The sequence below is a fragment of the Sinocyclocheilus anshuiensis genome, unplaced genomic scaffold (genome assembly GCF_001515605.1).
Source record: "Sinocyclocheilus anshuiensis isolate Anshui unplaced genomic scaffold, SAMN03320099.WGS_v1.1 scaffold11, whole genome shotgun sequence".
NCBI classification, from domain to species: Eukaryota; Metazoa; Chordata; class Actinopteri; order Cypriniformes; family Cyprinidae; genus Sinocyclocheilus; species Sinocyclocheilus anshuiensis.
In genome coordinates this window covers 1,927,079-1,943,670 of record NW_015551076.1, presented here as the reverse complement: position 1 = coordinate 1,943,670, position 16,592 = coordinate 1,927,079, and the positions used below count along the sequence as shown (strand labels likewise).

Sequence of the window (16,592 nt, the reverse complement as noted above, 5' to 3'; positions counted from 1 at the left end):
ATATATTATTGTTATATTTTACAAACAGCCTTGTCTGCTAGAGCAACATTTTGTCTTCCTTGTTTTATTTACATAGATATGATCTGCAGGCTTTGATCTTTTGTCAGCAAGAAACCCGGAAATATGTGCTGTAAATTAAATTTGATCGCAGCTTGTGTTGAGATGAAAGAACAAGTGAATGTGGGAGCATTTGTAAGTGTCACACTTTCAGCCAGGATTGTCATCATCAACCAGTCATTGAGCAATATAAGGTGTTTCAAGCCATTAAACCTATTGATTGAGAAGGTTCTGTATGAGATTGTGTTATGTGTATGAAGCACTGCAGTATACACGTATTTCTGCACAGGAAACATTGATAAGTAATGCTTACTATACATAATTTATTTAGCTTTTTCACTATTTTTACTGTGAAAATACATTTTATTTAATTTATTTTCATTTTTAGAATTAATGTATTTGTTTATTAATTTATTTAAAGGAATAGGCCTAGTTGACTCAAAAATTTAAATTCTGTCATTAATTACTCACCCTCGTGTCATTCCAAACCCATAAGACCTTCGTTTATCTTCAGAACACAAATTAAGATATTTTTGATGAAATCCTAGAGCTCTCTGACCCTCCATAGACAGCATCACAGCTGACACGTTCAAGGCCCAGTAAGGTAGTAAGGACATCATTAAAATAGTCCATGTGACATCAGTGTTTCAACCGTAATGTTATAAAGCTGCGATAATACTTTTTGTGCATAAAAAAAAACAAAAATAATGACCTTATTCAACAATTTTGATGCATGTTCACGACAGTACCACGCATGCATGTGTATTCCACTGATCACAAACAAGCAGCAAAGCATCTGGTTTCTACACTGATTTTTGCATCAGCAGCACCACACACATGCGTGGTACTGTCATGAACGTGCATCAAAGACTTACACGAAAGAGAAGAAATTGTTGAATAAAGTTGTTATTTTTGTTTTCTTTGCACACAAAAAGTATTCTCGAATTCTTTTCATTTTTCATTTTCATTTTCATTTTTGGGTGAACTAACCCTTTAAAGTAATCACAAAAAAAAAAAAATCTGAAAAAGACATGATGTATGAGATTAATAAATGTTTTCTTTCTTCTTCTCTTTTCTGTTCCCAGCTCGCACTTTGATCCTGTGGAATCAGACGTCAAGTCCCACCAATTCTACAGGTCAGTTTACAACTCAGGTCTTTATCTGTAAATATTACATATTGCAAACAGAAACACAATGTTTCAGCCAGTGGTCATGACTGTGATATTCCCAAGAAAATATTTAGTGTAGGCTTTGAGCATGTGAAATTACTTTAGACGCTGCAGTACATTTTGGCCATGATATCATGCACTAGAGATTCTGTTTTTAATAATAAATAACAAATAGTAAATTCAGAAATGGAAAGATGTAGTGTATAATTTTTGTGCCAATAGAATAACCAGATAAATAAAATAATGTGCTTTAAAACAGCTTTCGCAAACACAACCTGTGTCTTCCATAGTTTGGTCAAACAGATGGTCCCATGGACAAATGTATTTTTTTTAATGTAATAAAATGTACCCAGAATGCAGTGGATTAAGACATATATGTGAAAGTCTCCAGGGAAGATTAAGAATTCTTAAAAACACTTTTTAATCTCTGCTGGGCTCCACAGATCCTTTCTGATTGTAAGAACAATGTGTGAAAAAAACTCTGAATTCTGGAAAAGAGGCCAATTCAGATGATACGAGTGTGCCCTGCAGCTCACACAAACACATAGAAGAAAGCCGCAGCGATAAAGATGGATAAAGAGATATTCAATTGAAACCATCTTCATGAATCCCACGTGTCTCCCATGCAGCCCTCACCGACCGTTAATAGCCTTAAGTGCTTATGCCAGAGCCTCTGAATATGTTTACTCTCCAGTTTCTTAAGAAATAACATTTCATTTTGATCGTTGACCAGATACCACATAGAAAATAGCCAGTGTTAAATGATCTCCTGCGTAGGTAATAGGAAACACTTTGTGTTGATTGACTCAATTTAAAACAGTAAGTATTGATTCTGTGCACATAGCGGAAAGCTCAGTGCATTATCATCAAATATTGGAACACCAGTCACGAAGTTTGCACATTATCTTCAGTGTTTGTTTAATAAATATTTTGTTTAATCAGATTATGCTTTCAGCTGCCAATAAATAACACCTCATTTCAACAATACACCTTTGGCACTTTTCTTTACACATTTATTACACTACCAGTCAAAAGTTTGGAATAATTACATTTTTTAATGTTTTTGAAAGAAGTCCCTGTATGCTTACAAAGGCTGCACTTTGATCAAAACCCAGTAAAAATAGATGTGAAATATTATTTCAATTTATAATAACTGTTTTCTATTTGGATATATTTTAAAATATAATTTGTTGCTCTGATGGAAAAGCTGCATTTTCTGCATTACAGATCATAATCCTTAAGAAATCATTCATGTTGATTTGTTGCTCAGTTTTTATCAGTTATTATTGTTGCTCAATTATCAATAATGGTTCTACTGATTATCAATTTGAAAACAGTTTTGCTCTTATATTTATCATTAGTGTACTATGCTAATATAGTTATTGTTAGAGTTATTGGTGTGAATGGGCTTTCCACTGTGAAAAGTTATTTTCTTTTTTTTAAAACATAAAAAAATATGAAAACTACTAAACTACAATTGTAACGCCCCTGTGGACTGTTTGTTGTGGTTTCTTCCCTTTGTGTTGGTTTAGCCCGTCTAATCATTAGTTAATCACCGTCATTGTCCTCACCTGTCTGCCTCTAATTATTCACCCCATATTAGTTCCTGTCTGTCTGAGCATTGGTGTCGGTTATTGTTAATGTTACCCCGAGTGTGTGTCACCTACCTGGACCTGCCTTGTTGTGTCTACAATAAATGTCATTATTGGAATCCTTGTCGTCCTCGTCGTCCTGCCTGCCTCCACACACCCGTTTCCGTGACAACAATCATGCTACTGAAATATATAGCTAGTTAGTGGCATCACTACTTTTAGTTATTATCTTCTGTTTATTGTTTTCCAGGGTAATTATATTTAACAAAAACTAAAACAGAAACCAAAACTAAAATCTTTATAAAAAAAATTAACAAAAATAAATAAATAAAAATGTTACTTGAAACATTAACTGAAATTAAACTTTATATTTCTCATTTTAATTTGGTATAATTCAATGTACTATATGTACCAAAAATAACTAAAATTAAAACTGAAATAAAAAAATAATAAAAGCTATAGAGTCATACTGTATACAAAAAAACAAAAACTACTAAAAATGACAAAAACGGTCCGTGTACTTTTGCAAAATTCAAAATTCGTATTTCATTAAAAATCGTAAAAAATATATAAAGCTAATTTTTTTTTAGCATCTCTATACATAGACGCTAGCACCCTCTCGCGCTACTGACGTGGCTACCATAACTGCTTTATGAAAACCTTTAGCTTCGATATTTTTATGATCTTAAAATGCCCCTATTATGCCCCCTATTATTTCTAAGGTTCTTAGTATTGTTTGGGGAGTCTCCTACAATAGGTTTACATGCATGCAAGGTCAAACAACCCTTTCGTTTTCTCAAAATATGCATTTAATATCACCTCATTTCCAACGATTCTCAAACGATTTGTTTGAAGCAGTTCTAAGATTCAGTCTCTCTAAACCCCTCCTATGGTCTAGCCTCATTGATTATAACGGATTTTTGTGAGATCGCGATAAACTGAAATGAATGACAGCTTTATAATTATTATAGGGAGCGCAGACCGCGATTTCTTGGCTAATTCATTCTGAATTTGAATACATTTTCTTTTTCATGATGCTGTTGGACCACTGACAGCTGCACGCTGCAAAGTTTCGGGAGTGACATCCGCATATAGACTGCGACCAAAATGGTCACATTTGAGACAATTTTTTGAGAATGTGCAAGTTCAAATTTGACGTAGTCGTATTTGTGTGAGTACATGGTCTGCCCTGCTCCAAAGCATCTGCTCCATACAGCGAGGCACACTGTAGTAGGAGTCAGATTTCACTGATCACGTGAAGAGAGGCGCTTTGAGTGCGAATGCTTCAGGTGTAGAGCCTGGTTTATACTTGCCGTGTCAGCACAAGCGCGAAGGTGCGGAGATGGTCCTCACTGCAGAACACAAGATCAAGGGGGCGTGATTGGATCCAGATCCAACTCCTCCCACCTTACATATACCTAAACATACCCGTCTCCACCCCCTGATCCCTAAACCTACCCATCCCCACCCCCTAGATGTGGATCCAACCACGTCCCCTGGATCTTGTGTTCTGCAGTGAGGGGCTACTGAAGGTGCGCGCAGCACGCGGTAAAAATTATGCAAATATTCAGTAGCCCCTCACTGCAGAACACAAGGGGGCTTGGTTGGATCCACATCTAGGGGTTGGAGATTGGTAGGTTTAGGGGTGGAGATGGGTGGGTTTAGGGATCAGGGGGTGGAGACGGGTAGGTTTAGGTATATGTAAGGGGGGAGGAGTTGGATCTGGATCCAACCTCACCCCCTGGATCTTGTGTTATGCAGTGAGGACCATCTTCAAATATTGAGGAAATTATGGAAGACGGTGGATTTGGTTTTCACACTAAAATAAAATAAAAGACCGCTTCATAAACCAGAGAAGGTGAACATGTTGGTATTCTTGTGGGAAAAAAAAAACACATGCAAGTCCTGTCACCGACAGCCAGTTTAGTTTCTCTTTTCTTTTTTTGTTTTAAAAAGCTTGTTATCTTTGCTGTTTACCTTACTTTACGCTATGGAGGCTTTCTTTAATTTTTTTTGTTTTTTTATTTATTTGATTCCTCACTGTTTGCTAAACATTCTGTAATTTATTAGTCGGTGTATATAATATAGCATGTGGAGCCATGCCTCATCTTATTCGTTTTTGTTAAACGTCAATAAACTTTTTAATTAAGAATAACAATAAATCAATCTTTTGTTTTAGTCTTAAAAAGTGAAAGGTGTATAGATATAAGCAAAACAGACAATTATCTTTTCTTGTAAAACGTGACACCAAGATCGTGAATTTGAAGTGAAAGTGTCCAAAGTCCGGCTTATAACACAGCAAAAGAGGAATTCCCCTTCACAAAATTTAAATCACAAATAATACTGATGAAAAAGAACGGGTTGAATGTTGAACACTCATTACCATATAACTATAAACAATGATAAAAGTTCATCAGCATGCATTGATTAATGCCATGTTGTAGCAAAAAAACAAAAAAAAACAAATTGCGACCAAAAGATGTGCTCGTGTGACCAACTGAGAAAGTTAGTCGCAAAAGAACGACCAGTGGGAAGAATGAGTCTAGAGCCCTGTATAGCCTAAACGCATCATTATGCGGATGCCACTATCGGTGAACAGGGCAAAAATATGTCAAAATGTATAAGGCTAGAGCACCCTCACTGATTTCAGAAGCACCCTCAGTGATTTGATTCAGGAACCGGGCATGCTTGTATCTGGAGATTATAACTTTATATATTTCTATATTAGCCTATATATTTACCCCATATATTAAACCGTGTGTAGCGCTCTAACACAATGTAGCCTACTGTACATGCATTGAGCGACCATGCACGGTCCTCTCCGATAACGTACCCAGATAGCACACAAAATTATGAGAAAATTATATCACAATATATAATTTCATGATGATAGATTTCCCAGGATTCTGCAATGTCTATTTTAAAAATCATATTAGTATTAAGTCTCTGCATTGTTTTTGACATTAATAAAATCTATAAATGTAGCCCATGAAGCACAATAAAAAAAATGTTTAACGTATAATATAATGAAAACAGCTTAACAAATAAAAATGTATCTAGTTAGTTACTTATAACTTCATCAGTTTTCTTCACATTTAGGTCTAAAATGTACTCATTTGTAACCAAATATGAACAATTCCAGCTAAGCGAGCCCAAATTTGTGTGTTTGTGTTTTATAATCTATTGCTTTAATCTAAAGTCGTTCTTCTCTCTGTCCCTGTTTTTCAGGTTTGTTCTGTAACACTTCGATTGATGGCATTGGGACATGCTGGCCCAGGAGCAGTGCTGGAGAAGTGGTGTCCCGTCCCTGTCCAGAGACCTTCCTCGGAGTCCGTTACAACACCACCAGTAAGTGCCGAGCATCTCACATCGCAGTCCTGTCTGGACTGCTCCGTCTGCTCCTGTTTATGAGAGCACAAGCTGTTTCTTTTTTATATCTGTTTTATAGAAGACCTAGGCACTTGACTTATATATTCTCACATGTCTTGTCAAGCCGATGTTGTTGGACTTCAAATGATGGCAGGTCTTTGGGGATATTTTCAATGCCTGTAACGTGTTGAAGTCATGTTTTGGATGAATGTATACATCTGGCACTGCTTGAAAGGAACAGCAGCAGTTTGAGCATCATAACCGAGCTGAGAGCTACACTACATAACAAGCTTTCAGATTCATGTTTGTGCGTGTGTGTGTGTTTAGGGTGTGTGCACCTCTGCCAAATTGGCCTGTGTGTGTTGGGATGCATGTAGGTCAGTTTTTGAGCTGGTGCATGCTACCAAGTTATGTTTTACCATTGCTAACAAGCACACTAATTGTTCTGCCAGTGTGAGTGTGTGTGTGTGTGTGTGTGTGTGTGTAGTTGTAATGAGAGAGACTCACTGCTGTGACAAAAGTGTTCCAGTATCCCTCAGAGATGAGTTCTAAATGCTCCCTGTGGACAGATGTATAGTTTTTTTTAATGAAATGATACATTGCCACATTCTCTTTGTTCATTCTTCTTTCCTTCTTTTGTTTTCTATTTATTCCTTTCTTTCTTTTTCAATTTTTTTCCTTCCTTCCATTCTTCCTCCCTTCCTTCCTTCCTTCCTTTTGTTTTCTTTCATTGTCTTCTCTTTATTCCCATCTTTCTTTTTATTCTTGCTTTCTTCCTTCCTTTTGTTTTCTTTCTTTGTCTTCTCTTTATTCCCATCTTTCTTTTTATTCTTGCTTCCTTCCTTCCTCCTTTTGTTTTCTTTCTTTGTCTTCTCTTTATTCCCTTCTTACTTTTTATTCTTCATTCCTCCCTTCCTTTCTTTTGTTTTCTTTCTTTGTCATCTCTTTATTCCCATCTTTCTTCTTATTCTTGCTTCCTTCCTCCTTTTGTTTTCTTTCTTTGTCATCTCTTTATTCCCTTCTTTCTTTATATCCTCCCTCCCTTCCTTACTTTTGATTTCTTTCTTTTTCTTCTCTTTATTCCCTTCTTTCTTTTTATTCTTCCTTCCTTCCTTCCTTCCTTCATTTTGTTTTCTTTCTTTGTCTTCTCTTTTTCCCCTTCTCTCTTTTTATTCTTCCTTCCTTCCTTCCTTTTGTTTTCTTTCTTTGTCTTCTCTTTTTCCCCTTCTCTCTTTTTATTCTTCCTTCCTTCCTTCCTTTTGTTTTCTTTCTTTGTCTTCTCTTTTTCCCCTTCTCTCTTTTTATTCTTCCTTCCTTCCTTCCTTTTGTTTTCTTTCTTTGTCTTCTCTTTTTCCCCTTCTCTCTTTTTATTATTTCTTCCTTCCTTTCACCCTTCCTTCCTCCAGCCTTCTCTTTAATTCATTTAGTCTTTTCTTTTGTTTATGTCTTTTCTTTCATTACTTTTTGTATTTTCTGTCTTCCTTTTTCATTCTTTTATCCTTATTTCTTTCTTTCTCAAATGTTCAGTCTGGTTTACCTCTGTCAAACAAACCCTGTGGCTGCAGATTCACAAGCCTTTGCAGGTCTTTCAAGTGTTAGAAATAGTAGCTGAGATGGGTTAAAGCTTTTAAGACATCAAAAATGAATGTAATCTTAATCCTTAATTTAATTTATATTTAGGGAGATGAAAATGTTGACTGTTCGCGTGGAGCCAAGGCTCTCGATGAGAGAATGTCCATTAGTCATATTTCTTGAAACACGTGTAACTTGTTTAGCAAAAAAGTGAAAAATAGACAGGCAAAGAGAATCTAAAGAGGAGGAGAAACTGAGAGAGAAGGAGATTGAGAGAATGAAGTCTGATGCCAAAGTCATTATTAAAGGGGTCATAGGTTGCCCATTTTCCACAAGTTGATATGATTATTTGGGGTCTTAATGAAAAGTCTGTAACATAGTTTGGTTAAAATTTCTCAATGGTAGTGTAAAAAACACCTTTTTTACCCTGTCAAAAACAGTTCTTTTCAGATCAAGCCGTTTTTGTAGCATTTTCCTTTAAATGTTAATGAGCTCTGCTGACCCCGCCCCTCTCTTCTGAGCTGCTCTCAGAGAGACTGTTTACTTTAGCCCCATTCATCGTGAAACTAGCTAATTAACACATTATTAGGAAAGGCGATTTGCAAAGATTCATTACAAAACATTATTACAAAACATTATACTCACTTCTTCTGTAGATGAGGCTGGATCACGAATCATTCGCACGAACATAGACGCATTTATGTAGATCGGGGCGCATTCCCTTCAGAAACAAATGTAATCCATTGCGAGTTCAGCGGCTCAGATGTCAGGAGTAAATGAGGACTGTTGTGATGTCACACAGACAGGCATCTGAGATCGGCTCGATTTGAGAAAGGGGAAAACATTTAACCAGATTAAAAAAAAACACTGGGTGGATTTTTATCATTATAGGGTGGTTGTGTACACACTGCCAACACACATTTCAGTTCAAACAACTTGTAAAAGTGCATGTAGCATCCTATGACCCCTTTAAAGATGACATATATGAGAATACGGATAGGCAGCCAGGGGACAGAGAGAACTCAGGAGTAATGATTTCTTTGCACTGTTTTATCCTTAATAATAATTCCTTTTTTCTCCTACACCTGGAACAAAGTTTAGAAAGACAGTGAGAGTGTGTGTGGTTGATATACATTCTCATACACATGAAGGAATGGCCCTACACCCATAGATGCTGGGTTAGTTGATTAGTGTATTAAGATTCACTGGAGCTGATAGCATGATTGATTTTTAAAGTCCCATGGCTGCAGCATATCGTAGAGCTTCAGGCAGTGTGTAGCTCAAATCAGGAACATTCACAATATTCACAGGGCACTGCACACAGTCTGTGCGCTTATATCGGCTTTTCTCATGGTTTTTATTCCCCAGTGGAATGAAATCTGTGTGTTTTTAAATGATAGAAAAAAAAAGATTGAAAGAAAAACAGTTTTTATGTACATGCTTTTTTGTTGGAAATGTATTTTTGAATTTATGTTAGAACTAATTTATAACAAAACACCCCAAAAAAAAAAAAGTTGTTTTATCTAGAAAATAACTTTAAAGTAATAGTCTTTCACAATATAATTTTAAAAGTTTTATTTGCTTTTGTTCTCATTCATTTGAACACATTTTACCATCACTTAAATCAAGTGGTCTTATTGGTTAATCAACAAATGTTTTGATGTTCCTTAAGATTTTTGTTTATGTCTGTTATGTATCAAAAACATCAAAACATAATGAATGAAACAAATCCAAAAATAATGAATTTTCATAACAGAATTGCCAGTCACCAGTGTGTTATTGAGCATTTGCATTTTGTCAGTACAAAACAGCATAGACTGTAAAGGATTTAAGAGGTGGATATTAGTTAAATCAGTAGTAAACAATCAATATACATATTTCAAATCAATGAAAAATGCTACAGTACTGCAATGTACAGTCATCACATTACAAAATGCACTTGCATTACCCAAACAAACTGACATAAAATCCATGATGTTTGTAATATCTAATGACACCGCCATAAGGTTTTCCATTCTGCCAGTAGAATAGCGTATACTGTCAGTACTGTTAATTATATTGACTTTTAAAATTGTATTTGCACATCTTCATGATTTCTCTAATGGGCAATGTCGTTCATTCACAAAGTCAGTGCATACACACAAACACTTTGAATGTACATGGTAAACATATATTTTGTTTATCAGATGATGTTCAGATGATCAGATGCACATCTGAATATGTGTAGAGATACCAAAGGATTTGTTAATGAACCATTAAGAACAGTTGGATTTGTATGTAAACATGAGAACAGGTGCAAATGAAAAGTTTAATGTTAACTACATTGTGAAAGTAAATTGTACCAAGCTAACTAAAATATGCTTAAAGATTTGAGAGGGGAAAAAAATGAAAAAGATTAAAGAAGATACTCATTTGAAGAAAGATAATTCTGTTTGAATTTGTGTGGAGAAAAAAACATGCAGTACCACTCTAATGAAAGTACAATAGCAGGTTTTGAATGAAAGATTATGTTTTACAACTGTGAACGATTTGTCATTTTGTACTGAGGGTTTTAAAAAAGTGTACTAATAATTAATTGCAGCAATGCATAGTATTTTTTTTTTTTTGTAGCACATTAGATTGAGTAAAATGACATTGAAGGCTTTAAAGGGGTCATATGATGCTGCTAAAAAGAACATTACTTGGTGTAGAGTTGAAATCAGGTCAACTTTATGGTAATGAGCTATGACGCGGTTCGGCGGCAAACAATCGGAATGTAGAAGTCCACCGCTTGAGAGGATTCCAGAGAACGCAGTCCTGTAAACTTTGGTTCCGACCACATTAGTTCCCAAGCAAAATGGAGGAGAGGTTGATTATTGCTGTGGCGGGTTCCCCAATAATCTATGACTTGTTCCTGTTTGCGTACAGGGACATAAAAAAAAAAAAAAAAAAATGATGCATGGACCAAGGTGTCTGAGATTGTTGGTGCTCCTGGCGAGTTGCTGATGTGCAACGTTATTGTAATAATAATCTAATGACATAATAAATATTGTAGTATTTCCTCAGCAACCAGTACGGATCAGCTCCAGGCATGACGAAGCAGATATCGTCCTCTTTTGGAAGGCCAAACAAAGTAGTTTCGCTTTCACAACGAATCACACAGTGCCTTCACAACATGGCGGCGGCAACAACAATACTACAGCGAGAATAAAAGTTACGCTGTCTTTCTTTGCGTGAACATTTGGCCGGCGTTATGCAAATCTTCCCACATAGTGGCGTGTTAGAACGAGCCGTTTTAGGTAGGCGTGGTTAACTCTTAACTTTTATAAAGAATATCTCTTTGGATTTAAGACTTTAGTCTTTGCAACTTTACAGATCTTCTTTATGCACCAAGAGCTTGTAACACTCCAAAGAGAAAGGAAAAATTGAAATCGCATCATATGACCCCTTTAAATTAATTAAATATAATTATTTACTTTGTCTTCTTTTCTAACGTCTTCATTTCTAAAGATCATGCAGGGTGACACAGCTTTATTTAACAGTAATGAAAAGAATGTGCATTCATTGCCATTGAATTTAACATTGAATTATCTATAAAAATCATGAAAGAGCTTTGAATCCAGCAATTTGGCTTGACTTCATTTAAGGTAAACCACATCTAGTAGCGGTTTGTTGGAGAACATTTTGGGGCGAAAATATAAGGAGCCTCAGTAAAGTTAGAAAATAAGAAAATAGGCTATTGAAATGGTTAGTCAGATTTCCAAAATTGAGTATTTTTTAATCATATTTTCTATAGTTAAAATGATGTTGTCAGATGGCGGACAGTAAAATACCAGCTTTAACTTGAAGGAAAAGTTTTTTTCTTTTTTTGGAGCATTAGAACAATTGCACAAATGTACGCTGTTTTTTAAACGTACCTCTCTGAGTTCTGTGGAGCAAACAACAGATGTCGTCTTTTATGTAGTACATACAGTTCAATGTATAGGTCAGAAACTACACAGCCCAATCACTCTTGATGCTTTGTGCTACACATCTGTCGATGCAAAAGAAATAATCACAGCAATATCAGTTTAAAACCTTCATTTGTAGCAGCTATACTGCTAAAAGGCAATCTTGATTGTAAATACAATAAATTAGTTGTTTGTAAAGTAGTTGTGCAATATAAACATGTGATAAACAAAAAAATTGACTAGATATACTATATTTGATACTTTAGTTATTCAAATAAATATGGTCCAGAAACAGGCATTTATGCTTGTTTTGGAAAACGGAGCTCAATACAAGTAATGCATTGTATATTTTGTGCAAATCCTTAGTAAAAGTCTTCTAATCTCAGCCTTATGTTTCTTTGGATTTGCAGTTTGCCTAAGTGTGTGGATTCTTTTCGAGTTTTTGTTTTAGTCATTTCAAATCTGCACGCCCGACTACCATTTACTTCGTATTTACTATACTGTAACCTTTTTTTGTTTGTTTGTTTGTTTGAGTATATGAGGTAGGCACTGATTACAGTTGATTATAGACAATGAAATACAATAGTAGTGTGCAAAGTAAAGCATGTTCCCATCATTTTTGATCAGCAGTGCTCAATTATGCTTCTGGAAATCCATCTTCCTGTAAAATGAACTCTAATCGAACGCACCTGAGCCGGTTAATCAAGCTCTCAACCAAAATTGTCCCAAGTAGATCTGATCATGTTATCTCTGCATCTTTGGATGCAAAAATGGTTGATTAGGCTATAAAATAATAGGCTAAAATATTGTAAGCTTTGTGCTGTATGTGTCGATTCTTATTTTTATTTTCCTCTCATTTTCTATTGTTATCGACAAAAATATTAATTAACAGACACAATATGTATTTATAGCTACAGTGTTTAATTCTTTATTTTAATATATTTAATTTTTAATTATATTTTCTGCAACTGTCCAGCACACATGATTTACATAAGCATGAGAAATCACTCACCTGTTTTCATTCACTTAATAATGATTAATGAGTAAATGAGCCATTTTAATTGTTTAATAATGTTTTGTTTCCTATAGATTCTGAAACTCTTTGGCACACAGGATTTAGATCAGCATCTAAACATCACTCACCCATTTTTGTTCACTTAATAGTGATTAATGAGTAAGTGAACATTTTTTTTTAAACTGCAAAGATACACTGTAGTGCACTACAATATGTGAAATTAGCTATATAGAGAATAGTGAAGTGAACATGCAAGAGACTAGGTCAGACCAAAGGGTTCAGTTGATCTCTCTTTAGTGCGCAGTGTTTGGATCGAATATTGAATTCACACAGTCATTCACTATTTCCTATGTAGTGCACTCATGTTTAAAGTATAGTTTAAAAATATAATATTGTATAAAAGGTTTGTTTTAGCATAAAACACAACCCTTGGGAGAAATGTGAAGCGAAAACTTCAGCTTCTGAGTTGCCACCTCAGGGCAAGTGTGTGAAAGTTAATTATACTCCCACTGTGGGAGAAGGGTTTTACATGACGTGACATAAATGCTCATCCCTCCTCTCTCTCTCCTCCTGTCTATCTCTCTCCCTGTCTCTCTTTTCCTGTTCTCCTTCAGGCATTGTCAGTCTCTGTCTGACCTTGACAGACTCTTTTATTGCCTGGGCTTTTTGCAAAGGCTGCAATTCAGCACCATTTCAGCGAGCTCTTATGACAGGTATAGAGAAAGCCAGTTCAGTGGCAGCTGAGCAGGGTCTTTTTTCATTATGCTAAGTGACATTTGCTCTCCATGGGTCACTGGCGGAGCATGCGAGAGAAACGGAGCTGTGACAACATTCTGTATGTAGTGGTGTGCATTTTTTGTCATCGTTCCTACATTGTTTCACAGTAGGCTTTTGGAACTGTGACCATTACTGGCTCCATGCTATATTGAACCCCTAAGTAATGATCCAAATGCATGCATGCATTCATTCATTCATTGTTTAAATTATTATTCTTTTTATTTTTTTTTACATTGGTGCCAATAGCCTTGTGGGCAGCACGTCAACATACAGTATAGTGCCATTTTGGTTTATACTGTACTATATATTTTTTTGTTGTTGCATGAGACTTGGGCTGTGTTCAACTACTTCAGTTAAAAAAAAGAATAACAATTTTATAATTTAATATATTATATAATGTAATTGGTTCCTGTGGTTGGAACAGCATTTATTAACATCAAAATTAGGTATATTTTGTAACATAAATATCTTTACTCCTACTTTTGATAAATTTGATGCATCTTTGCTGAATAAAAGAAAAAAAAAAACTTACTGTATTTAATACAATTATATTGTTTAAAGGCACAATATGTCATTTTTCACCGCTAGAGGGTGTGTATTCAAAACAAACAAAGAAGCGAAGGCGTAGTTTGATGACACTGTGACTGAGTGTGGATTCATGGGAGTTGTGGTCTTCATCCCCACAGCCGATGCAATCCGATGGGACTCGGGCAGAAATCATGTTCATGGATGAGCTAATGATTTATTAACGTAGTAGAATGAAGCAGGGTGAGGCTGAAAGCCATCGAAGCAAAACGAGGCCGCTGAACGAGCGCGACACAGTTGACCATTTCCGCTCCTTCCAGTCGTGCGTATGTGGGGAAAAAAGCAGCGCTGTTTTATCATACTAGATACGTTTGAAAGTTCTGTTATAATGCTACTCTGTGTGGACGTCACCTGTCTAATAAAACGCACAACATATTAAAGCATCTTTGGTGGTTCCAGTTTCCGGAAATCGAGGGGTTACGTCATTGGTAGGCAACACAATGACACTATGGACACGGTCCGTGTCACTAGTTAAAATAGCTTATTTCTCTGGATTTAAACATTCTTCGAAACATTTGGGATTATGTAAATGCACAAGTCAGCAAAATATATAACACTATTCTAGTGTTTTTTTGGATATTTTAATAAAAAAATCTTACATATTGTGCCTTTAATATAATTTTTCATACTCAAAAAAACCTTGTGTTTTTTTTTTTTGTTTTTGTTTTTTTTAAGTGCTGCATGTCAGAAAAGACGGCATGCCACTTCCAAAAGCAGGATAAGGGAATTTCCACTCCTCCCTACTCTTCATCTTACTCTTCCTCCTAATCACACAGCAGTTGTTTAACAAATACTTCAGCACTCTGTCACAATGCAGCATTGTTTTCCAGCATTGTTCACTACTCATCCCCACAGAAATGGCTATGCTGGCTGCGAAAGCACTGACAACCTTCTATTTGTCTCGTCACACCATCAGATCTGCTTCAGGCAATTGTGCGGTTGATCAAACCGGCTGGATGTGGAGGTTTACAGGAGGCAGATGACTCACCGTATAGCAGTTCCTGTGTGCCCTGTTTGCCTGTGTGATCTATGGAGCTGCCATTCACCTTCAGATGCTCAATCAATATTGCCATGACCAAAAGGCAAAGATGATAGGAAGTTAGTAGGAGAGAGTAATGGAAAGAGTGTTTCCTTCCCTACAGTAAGTGTTTGGGTTGAGTTCACAATTTTTGTTTTTAAATGCAAGTGAGTTTGAGTCACTGTTTCAAGACTCTCTCTGGGCTCTTCAGCTATGTTTACCAATTGATTTAAAGTTTTGAGTTGTGTCAGAAGCGTCCTAATTACTGTTATCTCTTGGATTGTTTGTTTACTACTTGTCTATGTTAGTATTAAAGTATTTCACAGGAGACAAAACCGTTAGAGAATGAACTCTACAAGGAAAATCTAAAAGGAGAATATTAGTATCTGGTGGTGATTCCAACTTTTCCATTGCTCTTTACTTGGTGTGACGGGAACAAAAACATTTCTAATTTGACCAGGGACTCAATCAGGCTGAAACAGATCAATGTCTTTCAGTGATAAAGCATTTTTATATTTTTATATCTTGTCGGACACTTGAGAAGGAGGCTATAATTTTATCATCATGTGGTCAGTTTCATTACCAGTCAGCTTGAGGGACAGAGACATCTGAATGGCTATAGGTGTAACACAGAGGCAGTGGCGTTAGGATCCATGTGCAGCTTTATTAGATCACAAGGCAGGTCATACAGGCATAAATCGTCAACAGGTGTCAGACACAACGAAGGCTGGGCAGAATCGTAAACAGAGTTCGTTATAAGGGTCGAGGCAGGCGGCAGACAAACAATGGCAAGAATCAACAAGGCAGGCAGGGTCAGAATAGGTAGGCAGCAAGCAGTCGTAATCGGGAAATCAGTCCAGGTAATAAACAGGGAATCAAAACAGGGAAAACGCTCAGAAATGTCTGCTAGGCAAAACAAGACTTCGCAAAGAGAGCAGGGATGGCACAGTATAAATAGACCGGGTAGATGGGGAACACCTGTACAGGTGATTAGTCTCTGGCAAGGTGCATTGTGGGAATTGGAGTCCGAGGGGATATTAGTACTCCGGTGATGGTTCCCTCTGGTGGTGATCGGAGGGAGCCACAGAGGCTGAATTTGTGACAGAGCCCCCCCCCGTGAGCAGCTGCTGACGTGCAGAGGCGGACGACGCCGGGGTCTTCCACGAGGTCTCGGGGCAGGTTTATCCGGGTGGTCTCTGTGAAAGTCTGTGGTAAGTGACTATCCGGGTGGTCTCTGTGAAAGTTTGTGGTAAGCGAGGGATCCAGAATATCCTCTGCATTGACCCAGGACTGTTCCTCCGGACCGTACCCCTCCCAGTCCACTAGGTACTGGATCATTCTGCCCCGGCGACGAGAGTCCAGGATTTCCCGAACTTGGTAAGCCTCTTCGCCATCTATGGTGATGGGAGGGACTCTCTGGTCACCAGCCTCCTCCTGGTCCTCCGCTCCTCTCGGACCACCAGCGGGCTTGAGCAAAGAGACATGAAAAGTGGGTGAGATACGATAATG

The 16,592-nt window shown here is 36.8% G+C and overlaps 1 protein-coding gene across 1 annotated transcript in view; it reads left to right on the top strand.

The window, feature by feature from the left end:
• LOC107662410 (corticotropin-releasing factor receptor 1-like) overlaps positions 1-16,592 on the top strand; it is a 140,198-nt gene that overhangs the window by 47,597 nt on the left and 76,009 nt on the right. The window contains exons 3-4 of the mRNA XM_016452431.1: positions 1,143-1,193; positions 6,047-6,166. Coding sequence (XP_016307917.1) covers positions 1,143-1,193; positions 6,047-6,166 — 171 coding nt within the window. The remainder of the gene's footprint in view (positions 1-1,142; positions 1,194-6,046; positions 6,167-16,592) is intronic.